This window comes from Pipistrellus hanaki, assembly GCF_964339955.1.
Source record: "Pipistrellus hanaki genome assembly, chromosome: X".
In the NCBI taxonomy this organism is placed as follows: domain Eukaryota; kingdom Metazoa; phylum Chordata; class Mammalia; order Chiroptera; family Vespertilionidae; genus Pipistrellus; species Pipistrellus hanaki.
In genome coordinates, this window is record NC_140524.1 from 22265893 (window position 1) to 22279385 (window position 13493).

Here is a 13493-nt window from a genome sequence, read left to right on the forward strand (position 1 = left end):
TTAGTAGCTTATACAAAAATCAGATCCCTTACTGGCTCTTTCTTTTTTTAAAAAAATTAATCTCATCCTTTTAAAAGAAACAAGATCTCAACTCCTTTAAGAAAACTTCTAAATTATTTTCTTCAGATAAATTAATATTAGAAAAGGCAATTTAATAGTGTATCTGAGAAGGCTAATTTCAATTTGACCATCATCAAAGCCAAAACAAAATTTTAAGAAATTTGTTTTTGTTTTCTTTGTCAACTATCTTTTACTATCTTGTAACCTTCCTTGGTGGAGAAGGAAATACTTTCCTGTCTTGTTCAGACAGATTACTTCCTGGTTCTTCCTGATTGTAAGCTTTATAAATAGAACTGTATTTGTAAGGAATACATTATACTGTACTTGATATTGATCAAGTACTGTGTCAAATCTTGGCTTAGAGGTGAAGAAACTGGAGAGTTCCCAGAGAAAAATAAGGATCATAATTAAAGGTTTGGAAAATGAGACCCAGAACAAAACAATATATAGGTTAAGTTAAGGAAATCTGATAATTCTTGGAGACCTTTTATTTTTTAGTTTTTTCATTTTTGAAGAAGCTCAAGTATATCAGAAAATGTCAATCAATAATCAAATGATTATCAAAATTTAAGAGCGTGCATAAGTTCACAGAGATTTTTTTAACCCAATTAAAAGTAGTGGAAAGACTCTTTACAGAGATTCTTTAAAATAAGGGTGTAACCCTCCCTCATTCTTTCCTATAATTTATTCATTTAGAAAACATTTATGTGAATGCTTACAACATGACAGGCAATGTTCTAGATACAGACAGAAATCTTTGTCCTCTTGGAACTTATATTCCAGATGTATATAGTAAATAATAATAACACAAAAAATATAACAAACTAGAGGCCCAAATGCACGAAATTTGTGCATGGGGGCTCAGCCCTCACAGTCCCGGCTTCATTCAGAAAGTCGTTCAGCTATCAGGTCTAATTAGCATATTACTCTTTTATTATTATAGATAGGTAAATCATAGAGTATGTGAAGGGATTGGGAATGGGAAGATTGTAAATTTAAAAGGGGTGGTCAGAATAGGCATTTTCAAGCTAAACTGATGCAGCTAAAAGAATTCTGACTGGTTTGAGAAGGGAGAATGTTGACTTTACTATGCATTTACCTTGTGATATGCAGTTTACAACCCTGTGCCAGTCAAGGGGGTACTGGTGCAGTTTGGCAAAAAATGATGAATTCTGTTTTGGCCATATTAAGTTCAAAGTGCCAGAGGAAAGAATTAAATGACCAACAGGTAGATGGAAATGCAGGCCTGGAGCTGGGGAGATACATTTGAGATAGAGACATCAATTTGGAATCACCGTAGTATGTCTGAAAGCGGAATCAGAAGGAATGAATAGGTGAGCTCACCAAAAAAGAGCAGAGTGAAAAGAGCTCAAGGGGAGAACCTCACTATTGAATATCTACATTTTGTGGACTAAAGACAAAGATTACATCGCGAAAGGAGAGTGCATTTTATTTTGATGGGAGATAGAGACAAGATGGGCCTGCCTTTTTAGCATCCATACATTCCTCCCCTATCATTTATCACTCTGTAAACTTAATTACAAAACACTCCCGGCTGTGCTACCAATTTGCGCGGAAATGGTTCTTAAAGACCTTTTGATGGTGAGGATAAGGTTACTAACTTTGCCCCGAGGGTGCCACGTGTCTTGGGCTCCAAACACCCTGGATGTTTTCCTTTGCACCCCACCCGCCTCCTCGCTTTCACACTCTTGCCTTCTCCCTTAGGGCCAGTCCTGCAAAAGGCAGTAGCGTGAGGAAAGCTAACACACACACACACAAAGGACACACAGCCTGAGGGAAAAGCAACAAACAAACCAAGTAAACAAACCGAAAATCCCCTGCTGGTGACAGAAACCCAGCACCAAGTCTTTAAACACCGCCTCCAGGCCCCGCCCTCCTGCCCCACCCAGGCCTCTGTATAGTCCCTCAGCCGCCACTCCAAGGCCCCGCCCCTCCAAGGCCCCGCCCCTCGCCCCTTGTCAGCTTCCCCATTGGTCCACTTTGCCCTGCCTTTTAATCAATGCAGGCTGTCTCACTCGCGGACTTCTTTCCCCCCCCCCCCTCCCCCGCCCCGCCGCCGCCCTCCTTTCCCTTCCTTCCCCCGCATTTCTGTTTCCGCTTTCTGAAGGCGCTTTAGTTTTCCCACCTCTGAGAGACACTTCGCGCCCAGTGGTCCAGTGACGTCATTTTTCTGCGCTGCGTAGACGACCACCTTTGGGAGAGGGAATTGCTTTGCCGCCCTTCTCTGCTTTCCCTGGGCTGCCGCTCACCCGGAATAATGGCACTGTCACTGTGGAAGGGGCTGGTGGGCATTGGCCTCTTTGCCCTAGCACACGCGGCCTTTTCTGCTGCTCAGCGTAAGTGCCTGCGGGAACACAGGAAGGGTCATTAGAGTCCTTAGAGTTTGGGGTGATTACAAGGAATGGTATGGGGCTCTTCAGTAGTAGATTGAAGCAGCGTTAGAAGTGGGCATCTGGGAGAGGGCTCAGAGTTTGACAGGCGCACTGCATGGCATGCAGAGAGGGAGTCTGAGAATCCAGGATAAGTGATGTCAGATCCAGAGCTGGGCTGATCAGGCCAAGTGTCAGATTGAGGACCTCGGATCCTCACGGTCCTATGACAGCTATGTGGACAGCATCTTGGGCACTCCTGAGCTGTTCAGGCAGAGACTGAGAAGTTAAGTGACCATTTTCCTCAGGTAGGGACTAGTACAGGGGAAAAGCACTGGACCGGGAGTCAGGAGGGCAGGTTCTTAAAACCTGCTTTGCTGCTAAATCTGTGACCTTGGGTGAGACATGTCACAGAGAGTGACAGAAAGTTTAAGTGAAAAAAAGTTGAAGTACTTTATCGTACAGATCAAATGGTATCATCAAGAAGAAACTTGGAATCCAGCAGAGAATGCTGTGCAATCTTGAAACAGTTGATCTATTTTGACGTCTTCCTTTCTAGACCAAGGGTCAGAAAACTCTGGCTTGTAGGCCAAATGCAGCTTCCCTCCTGATTTTGTAGTGAGCTAATAATGCTTTTACATTTTTTATTTGTTGGGGTGGAAAAGCAAAAGGATATCATTTTACGATCCATGACAGTTATGTAAAATCGAAGCTCCAATGTCCATTAATGAAGTTTTATTGGCACACAGCCATACCCATTCATCTAGGTATCGTCTGTATGCTTTCTAAGGGCAGAGTTGAATTTGTGGTAAAAACAGAATGGCCTGTAAATCCTAAAATATTTATTACCTGACCCTTTACAGGTAAAGTTGGCTGACCCCAGTCCTAGCCCATAGAGCCCATGAGTGCAGGGACAATGTTTATTTTGTGTTCTTTGCTGTAATTTCAGTAGCTAGCACAGTATGTACTCAATTAATCTATTGAATGAAGTGAATGAATTCCAACATAAACTTTATTTCTTTATTTGCTGGACTGCTTTCCTTATTTAGGAATAAAGTAGAAGATGAAATGTGAATTCTTTCAAAGCTCCATTTCTTTCAAGTTAAAACCTTTTGTTCTGTTTATTATATATAATTTAAATTATCCAATTATTTTAACCACTGATTACATACATGTATTGTGACATTGTCTGAAGGAAATGAGAATTATTTGTTAAATAAATTTTTATTTAAAAGTTTTAGATTTACAGCAAAGTTGCAAAGATACTACAGAGAGTGACCCCTCACTTAGTTTCCACAATTGGTAACATATTACCCGGTATATTGTCACAACTGAAAAACTGATATTGGTATATTACTATTAACTGAAGTCTAACTTTTATTTGCATTTCACCAGTTTTGATGTTAATGTCCTCTTTCTGTTCTAGGAATCTGTTCCAGGGTATCACGTTACATTTATTTGTCATGTTTCCCCAGTCTCCTCTGTTCTGTGCTCCAGCTTTAATGACAGTAATAACTAACATGATTAAGAGCTTATCGAGTGCCAGCATTTTACTTGTATTATATAATTCAGTCCACCAAAAGCCCTTTTAAGTAGCTATTATTGTTGCTATCATCTTTGAAAGAAGAAGGGATTGAGACAGATACCTAGGAAACTTGCACAAAAGTACAGAGATAAGAAAGTACAATTTGGGCCAAGGGTTTAAAGACAAGGAGTTTGACTAGAGCATATGAGCTGCACTACTTTATGAAATTCAGTCTCTGGGAATTGGTTGAAATTGCATCGTGCTTAGGTGCTAGAGCAGGCGTAGGGGACCTTTTTTTCTGCCAAGGGCCATTTGGACATTTATTTATTTATTTATTTTAAATATATTTTATTGATTTTTTACAGAGAGGAAGAGAGGGATAGAGAGTTAGAAACATCGATGAGAGAGAGACATCGATCAGCTGCCTCTTGCACACCCCCTACTGGGGATGTGCAGGCAACCAAGGTACATGCCCTTGACCGGAATCGAACCTGGGACCTTTCAGTCCACAGGCCGTCGCTCTATTCACTGAGCCAAACCAGTTTCAGCCATTTGGATATTTATAACATCATTCGAGGACCATACGAAATTATCAACTTAACAATTAGCCTCCTATATTTGGTTAAGCATTTAATTAACTCACCCCCAATGCCTTGGCAGGGACAGATCAAATTATTTTGTGTTCTTTTATGGGCCACAGTCCAGATGTTCCCCACCCCTGTGCTAGAGGTGCACTAAGTGATGCCCTGAGGGAGTTCAATGGGAAATGGAGAAACAAATGGATCAAGAAATAATCACAATAAAGTGATATAAATGCCATGTTAAAAGTATGTAAAAGTACTTGGAATTGGGGCCTTGTTGACTCAAGTGTGGTCAACAAACCAGCATGATTTTAATCACTTGGGAGCTACTTAGAAATGCCTGCTCCAGATCTACTGAAACCAAATCTGCATTTCAGTAAAATCTCCTGGTGATTTGCATGCACATTCCTTTGAGAAGTCGTGCTCTAGAGGAGGGGAGGATTTTGTGCTGCAGCGTTTTCTACCAGGGGCTTCAGCTGTAAAATTTTAAGGTCCTAGAGCAAGATCATTGAAGTTCAGCCCCTTAGTTTTACAGATGTGGAAGTACCTGGTTAAAGGTAGTATTAGAGAGTCAGATTAGACTTCAAGCAATGAAGAAGCTAGCTGGGATCTGAACAGACAGTAGGAAGTTAGGCAAAACCTACTTTTGGTATTGGTTTGATTTTTTCTTTTACATTTGTCCTTATGATAAACTCTGTAAGAAAGAACTCTGGAAATATCTCTAAACAAATTCTCTTTTAAGAGCCAGTCATGTTTACTCACAACTATTTGGCTTCTTTAGTTTACAATACATTATTAAGTAGGGATTGTGCAAGCTTCATATAGAATCAGGATTTTATATTTTTACTAGAGGCCTGGTGCACCAATTCGTGCACTGGTGGGGTCCCTCAGCCTGGACTGTGGAGATCAGTGGACCTCCATGCTGCCATAGCCTGGCCTTACCTGCCAGCTCATAGGTCTCCAGCCCACTGTCCACGTTAATCCCGCACAGCACGAAGTAGTGTGGGAAGTGGCAGGTGGCTGTGGAAGAGCCCGAGCCTGAGCTGGATGTTGTGCTGCTCCCGCTCATTCCAGTCCTGGTGCACCTGCTGCAGGCTTGCGCCCAGTCAGTCCTAATCAGGAGAGGCTTGTGCCGCAAGCCATGAGCCCTGCATCTGGTGCTCCTGGATCAGCTGAGTAGTGCTCCCCCTGTGGGAGCACACTGAACACCAGGGGGAAGCTCCTGCATTGAGCGTCTGCCCCCTGGTGGTCAGTGCATATCAAGTGACCTGTTGACCAGTCGTTCTGTTGTTCAGTCATTTGGTCACTTAGGCACACACACACACACACACACACACATACACACACATACACACACACATACACACACACACACACACATATATGGCAGAAATTTATGTCTTGGATTTTTTCCTATCCCACCACTGCCCCAGCATATTCTCTCAGGAAAAACATTTCCCTACCAATTAAATGTGATGGTGATGTTATGTCAGAGTGGAGATTTCTGGAAGCTTATTAATTTAAAAATAATTGTAATTTCTTTGACCAGTTAGTGAAAGAAATGATTTTTTTCAAAGAATTCTAGTTTTCCTGTGGTAATGAAAGAAAAATTATGTATGTTTCTTCCTCATACTTGCTTACTTTTCACTCTTTTTTAAAACTATAAAACTCGTGTTTATTGTTGAAAGTATTACATATGTCTTTACCCCCTTTGACCTCTTCTAGTCCACCCCCACCCCAGGCCTTCACCACTATTGTCTGTGTCAATGGGTTATGCATATATACATACAAGTTCTATATCTTTCACTCTTACCTCACTTTTTAAGGGTACAAAGCAGGTTATGATGAGAATTCAATAGCTCAAGTTCAGGCTGATCACCTTAGAAGAAAGAGGTTTTTGAGGAATCTAGGATTAGCATTACTTTATGTAGTATATAAGTAAGCTGCTTCTTTGGTATATTGATTTGCTTGCATTTTAAGGAAGAAATATTAGCTAAAATTTTCTTAATGGTGTGCTTCTCGTTTTATAGATCGTTCTTATATGCGATTAATGGAAAAGGAAGATGAATCACTGCCAATAGATGTAAGTTGGTCATTTATATTCTAGTAACATAGATTTAAAAAATTAACCATATATTTTATAGTAGTATTTGTACTGATTTTTATTATATTAAATTTTTGCAGACATGAAATTACATCTGTTCTCTATTTTTTATGTATTCTGTTTGGTTTCTAGAACTATGTTTTTATTATTATTTTTTTATTTTAAAATATATTTTATTGATTTTTTACAGAGAAGAAGGGAGAGAGATAGAGAGCCAGAAACATCGATGAGAGAGAAACATTGACCAGTCGCCTCCTGCACACCCCACCGGGGATGTGCCCACAACCAACGTACATGTCCTTGACCGGAATCGAACCCAGGACCTTTCAGTCCGCAGACCGACGCTCTACCACTGAGCCAAACTGGTTTTGGCTAGAACTATATTTTAAATAGTCTTGATAGAGATTGCTCTTCCATAGTCAGAGATGCACTTAAACAGTTGAACGTTTGACTTCATTTTTAAAATCTTCATCCCAGAATATGTTTTCATTGATTTTAGAGAGAGAGAGGAAGAGGTGAGAGAGAGAGAAAGAGAGAGAAGAAAGAAACATCAATCAGTTGTGTCTGGTACCGCCACCAGGGATTGAACCTGTAACCTAGATATGTGTCTTGACCAGGAATAGAACCTGCAATCTTTTGGTGTACCAGACGATGCTCCAACCAACTGAACCACCCCGCCAAGGCTTTGACTTCATTGTGTGTGTTTTATAAAAGTTTCTTGTTATATAAAGTTTAAGAACAAGCAAAATTAACAAAACATTGTTTGGGAACAATGCATAGGAGGTAAAATTAAAGAAAAACAAGGAAGTGTTATTTTTAAAAAAATATTTTATTGATTTTTAACAGAGAGGAAAGGGAGTTATAACTCTCTTTTAATAGAGAGTTAGAAACATCGATGAGAGAGAGTCATGATCAGCTGCCTCTTTTACACCCCATTCTGGGGACGTACCCGCAACCAAGGTACATGCCCTTGACGGGAATTGAACCTGGGACTCTTCAGTCCGCAGGACGATGCTCTATCCACTGAGCAAAACTGGTTTCAGCTAGGAAGTGTTATTTTAAGCTAAAATAATATGTGTGAACTTCACACACAATTTTTATCTTTATTGTATTTTAAATTATAAAATAGTAAGTTCGTTGTAACAGAATCAAACAATAAGTGTAAAAAGTAAAACAGACCCCATTAAAAAAACCTGACTCCATTGCTCAGCATTTCTACTTCTATTCTGAATAGTTTATATGGTACAGTTTTCTTCCTATGCATAAACAACATTATTTATGTCTGTATAGTTTTAGCTAATCAGAACAGAGAGGTTTTCTTTTTTTAAAAATATAATAAATATTGTTCAGATTATTACAATTGTTTCTCCATTTTCCCCCCATAGTTCCCCTCCACCCCTCCCTCTATCCTTACCTCCCCTCCCACTGTCCTCATCCATACGTGTATGATTTTTGTCCAGTCTCTTCCCGCACCCCCCACACCCTTTCCCCCGTGAGAATTATCAATCCACTTCCTTTCTATGCCCCTGATTCTATTATATTCACCAGTTTATTCTGTTCCTCAGATTTTTAATTCACTTTATTTTTAGATTCACTTGTTGATAGGTATGTATTTGTTGTTCATAATTTTTATCTTTACTTTTTTTCTTCTTTCTCTTCTTAAAGAATACCTTTCAGGATTTCATATAATACTGATTTGGCGGTGATGAAGTCCTTTAGCTTTTTCTTATCTGTGAAGCTCTTTATCTGACCTTCAATTCTGAATGATAACTTTGCTGGGTAGAGTAATCTTGGTTGTAGGTTCTTGCTATTCATCACTTTGAATATTTCTTGCCACTCCCATCTGGCCTGCATAGTTTCTGTTGAGAAACCAGCTGACAATTGTATGGGTGCTCCCTTGTAGGTAACCAACTGTTTTTCTCTTGCTGCTTTTAATATTCTCTCTTTTTATTTTGCTCTTAGAATTTTAATTATGATGTGTCTTGGTGTGGTCCTCTTTGGATGCTTTTGTTTGGGGTTTTGTGCGCTTCCTGGACTTGTAAGTCTATTTCTTTCACCAGGTGGGGGAAATTTTCAGTCATTATTTCTTCAAATAGATTTTCAGTATCTTGCTCTCTCTCTTCTTCTGGCACCCCCATAATTCTGATGTTGGTACACTTGAAGTTGGCCCAAAGGCTTCTTACACTATCTTCAAGTTTTTGAAATTTTTTTCTTTTTGTTTTTCCAGTTGAGTGTTCTTTGCTTCTTTGTATTTCATATCTTTGACTTGATTCTTGTGTTCCTCTAGTCTGCTGTTGGGTCTCTGTATAATATTTTTTATTTCAGTCAGTGTATGTTCAATTTCTAGTTGGTCCTTTTTCATATCTTCAAAGTTCTCATTAAATTTATTGGCGTTTTCTAGGAAATTCTTAATAAATCTTATAACCGTGGTTTTGAACTCTATATCCAGTTATTTGTTTTCCTCCATTTCTTTCATTTGTGATCTGTTTCTTTGTCTCCACATTTTCGCTGCTTCCCTGAGTTGGTAGGGTGGCTTTGTGTGCTAGGTGTCCTATATGGCCCAGTGGGTTGGCCTCCCAGTTACCTGAGGTTGACACTCTTGGTGCACTCCTTTGTGGACTGTGTGTACAGCCTTGTTGTAGTTAAGTCTTGATTGTTGTTGGTATCACTGGGAGGAATTGACCTCCAGGTCAATTGGCTGTGAGGACCTGCTGTGTCTATAATGGAAGAATTGCTGTGCTGGAGACATGCTTATGGGGAAGGACTTATTTCAGTGGGGCTTTGGTGCTCACTGAGTCTACCTCTCGAATGTGTCTCTTATAGATGGGAGGAGTTGAAATCTGGTTTCGTCTCACACTGACCACTAGGTACACTGGCTTGTAGATACCAATGGGGTGTAGGTTAGCACTGCCAAGGACGTGCGCTTGCCAGCTGTGAGCCTGGCTTCTGGTTGAGCAGTGTTCCCACTGTGGGAGCACACTGACCACCACGGGGCAACTCCTGCTTTGAGCATCTGCCCCATGGTGGGAGTGTGCTCATCATAGCGACTGGTCGTTCTTCATTCAGTTGATTTGCATATTAGCCTTTTATTATATAGGATAATATTTAACAATAATACATTAAAAATTCTTAGTTGCTTTTGGAAGCAAATATTAGTTGATAACTGAGTTTTGAATGGCTCAGTACCTGTTTTCTAAAAATATTTTTTTATTGATTTCAGAGAGGAAAGGAGAGGAAGAGAGAGATAGAAACATCAATGATGAGAGAGACCCACCAGTTGGCTGCCTCCTGCACCCCCCCCCCCACCTGGGGATTGAGCCTGCAACCCAGGCATGTGCCCTTGACCAGAATCAAACCCAGGACCCTTCAGTCCACAGGCCAACGCTCTATCCACTGAGCCAAGCTGGCTAGGGCTCATACCTGTTTTTGCTATTTGAGCAAAACCCACAAGTATTTTTGTAGCCAATCCACAGAATTTATAGATTTTATAGTGTTTAAGTCCAAATCTTTAAATTGAGAATTGACTCCTTGATGGGATCTGGGAGAAATACATGTTAGAGGCTAAAATTTTGTGGAAATTGTAAATGTTTATAATAATACTTGTATTTATTTAGTAATCTTTAATCTTTATGCTTACAGATAGTTCTTCAGACACTTCTGGCCTTTGCGGTTACCTGTTATGGTATAGTTCATATTGCAGGCGAGTTTAAAGACATGGATGCCACTTCAGAACTAAAAAATAAGTAAGTTTTCCCCTTTTCATAAGTATTTAATTTCTTGAGTTATGCTTCATTTACATAAATGTATGTGTCCTAGTTCTTAAAATTTGGTTTTTACATTTTGATTATATATGTCTGTGTAATGAAATCAAGATATTGAGGTACTGTTTGATATGATAGGAAAAATGGAAGTTGAATGATAGGCTATTGACATTAGAATAAGATGTTGTGTTTGCTTAAAATTACTTATTGGATAGATAAGTGGATGGAAATAGATATATAGGAAGATATTCCCTCAGAAATTTTTTTCTTCCCTCCATATCCTTCCTTCTCTTTGCTTTCCTTGCCTTCCTTCCTTTTTTCCTCTTTTTGTCCTCCGACTCAGCTCTCTCTTTAGAAGAATAAGGGATTTTCTGTTTCCTTTATTACTTGAACCTAATTTGTGACATAAACTCTGTTCTCAGGCCCTTTTCTACTGCTGGATTAAAGTATATTTCTTATTCTGCTTTCTTTTTTTCTCCTGTACTTCTTCTAAGCTATTTTTGTGAACTTTGCTTGCTTTTCTTGTCAATATTTTTTTTAAAAAGACTTTTTATTGATTTTTAGAGAATGATGATGAAGGGAGAGTAGAGAGAAACACTGATGTGAAAGTGAAACATTGATCAGCTGCCTCCTGCATGTCCTCACCTGTAACCTGGGCATATGCCCTGAAGGGGAATTGAACAGGCAATCTTTTAGTGCATGGAGTAATGCCCAAACAACTGAGCCACACTGGCCAGGGCAATATTTCTTTTATAAAATCATCCTTTAGCTTTGTTCATTTCTATGTCGGGACTTTACCCACTTTCATTATTATGGAAAATTTAACCTTTTACAATATTTTCTTAGGAGGATTCACAATAAACATTTATGTGGTAGAGGAAAATCAACCTCTTTTTACTTTACATTTTAAATAGTCACATCTCAGGTTTCCTGTTTTATGTGGGGATATACTTGGATTTTTAGGTGGGCTGACTTTGAGATTTGAATTTTTATCAAAGGAAGAATTATTTTTTCCAGGAAACTCATATTTAGAAACAAACCAACACTAAAAGCCATACCTTTAGATGATTATGAACTTTATTAGACCACATATCTCTCACTGGAGAAGAAAGGATATGCCATTGTAATCACCCACTACTGTTCTTACAAAGAGTCTACTAAGAATCACAAGCAAAGGGCCAGGAAAGAAAGAAGTAAAACAGAATGGTATTAAGTAGGTGGTAGCAAAATATGATTTTATTAGGTGGTAAATATATGAATCTGCACAAAAAGAATAGAAAAACGAAAGAAATTTAAGGAATTTTTTTGTGACTTTTGAACTATGTTTAGAAAACAGGTCTTCCAGATGATCATGGGGCTTGGATAGTGATGGCCAAATGAGGCTAATCAAAAGTACAATCTCTGTAATGGTTTTTTAAAAAAGACTATTTGGCATGGGCTTATGTTAGATTTACGGAGGTGATTAAAGTTGAGTAACTACAGGGAGTGCTCGGGTTATGTCGGACTCAATGTACGTAGTTTCATGGTTATGTGGCCATCTCACATTTATTTATAAAAAAAAGTTCTGACATTTCAACATATGTGCTTTACGTTTTTTTATTATTTATTTACCACAAGTAAAGGTCAGGAATTGTTATCTTCCTTTAAAAATTTTTTTTTACTGTTTCACTTCATTACTGCTGTGTATGTGCTCCATGTGAGTGACATAGGTGCTTATGTAGGTGGGTTCTGACTTAAAGCGAAAATCGTGTTAAGTCCGATGTAATCCAAGGACTACTGTACTTGTGTTATTCAAATGTATACTGGAAGGATTGATTGAATTAAAAATTCTATGGCTATATATTGCTTCCCCAGGTTTCTTATTTTCCTTATACAAGAAAGAAATGAGATACAGCATTTATGGTCTGGTTTCGTGAATTTAAACATAGTTTTAAATATAACTCATAGCAAATTCACCAGAAGCCTGCTTATTTTCAAATAGTCTTTTTATAAGGATATATCTAAAATTGATGCTTTTTTTTTTTTCTTTTAAGGGCATTTGACACATTAAGGAATCACCCATCATTTTATGTATTTAATCATCGTGGTAGAGTACTGTTCCAGCCTTCTAATATAACAAATTCTTCAAACCAAGATGCATTATTGTCCTCTAACACATCGTTGAAGTTACGAAAACTTGAATCCCTGCGTCGTTAAGATTTTTACAAATCATGACAACAGCACAGGACACAGAGTTGGAATATTGGAGTTTGGAGTATAAAACACTCCTCCCATCAGTATTTATATTGATCTTTTAGATCTAACTAAAACAAAGTCTATGGCCCTTGTTTGTACACTGTAATCAAATTATTTTTTTTGGAGAATTTCAAGATTTATTTATTTTTTTAATTGAATTTATTGGGGTGACATTGGTTAATAAAATTATGTAAGTTTCAGCTGTACAATTTTATAATGTATTGTCTGTATATTGTATTGTGCGTTCACCGCCCCAAATCAAGTCTCTTTTCATTACCATTTATACTCCCTTTACCCTCTTCCATCTTCCCTCACCCCACTCACCCTCTGGTAATCACCATACTGTTGTCTGTGTCTATGAGTTGTTTTTGTTAAATCCTTTCACCTTTTTCACCTAGCCCTTCAACCCCTCTCCCCTCTGACAGCTATCAATTTGTTCTTTGTATCTGTGAGTTTGTTTCTATTTTGTTTCTTAGTTTATTTTGTTCATTAAATTGCACATATAAGTGAAATAATATGGTACTTGTCTTCCTCTGAGTGGCCTGTTTTACTTAGCACAATACTCTCCACGTCCATCCATGCTGTCACAAAAGGCAAGATTTCCTTCTTTTTACTGCTAACAAGTAATCCATTTGTAAATGAACCACAGCTTTTTTATCCACTCATCTACTATGGGCATTTGGGCTGTTTCCATATCTTGGCTAATAAAGGCCTAATACACAGATTCATGCACTGGTGAGGGGAGTGGCCTGCGGGAATTGGCCCACTGTGAGAGTGTCACTCATCCTGGTCAGCTGAGTGGCTGTGGACTCGCTCTCTGAGTGACTGCTAAATGAG

At 38.7% G+C, this 13493-nt stretch overlaps 1 protein-coding gene across 1 annotated transcript; it reads left to right on the forward strand.

Moving 5' to 3' along the window:
- The first annotated feature begins 2075 nt into the window (after positions 1-2075).
- MMGT1 (membrane magnesium transporter 1) lies at positions 2076-13162 on the forward strand. The gene is made up of 4 exons (XM_084870247.1): positions 2076-2417; positions 6587-6639; positions 10300-10403; positions 12455-13162. Exons 1-4 carry the CDS (start codon positions 2339-2341, stop codon positions 12615-12617), a joined length of 399 nt encoding a protein of 132 aa, XP_084726373.1. The 5' UTR covers positions 2076-2338; the 3' UTR covers positions 12618-13162.
- The last annotated feature ends 331 nt before the right edge of the window (positions 13163-13493 follow it).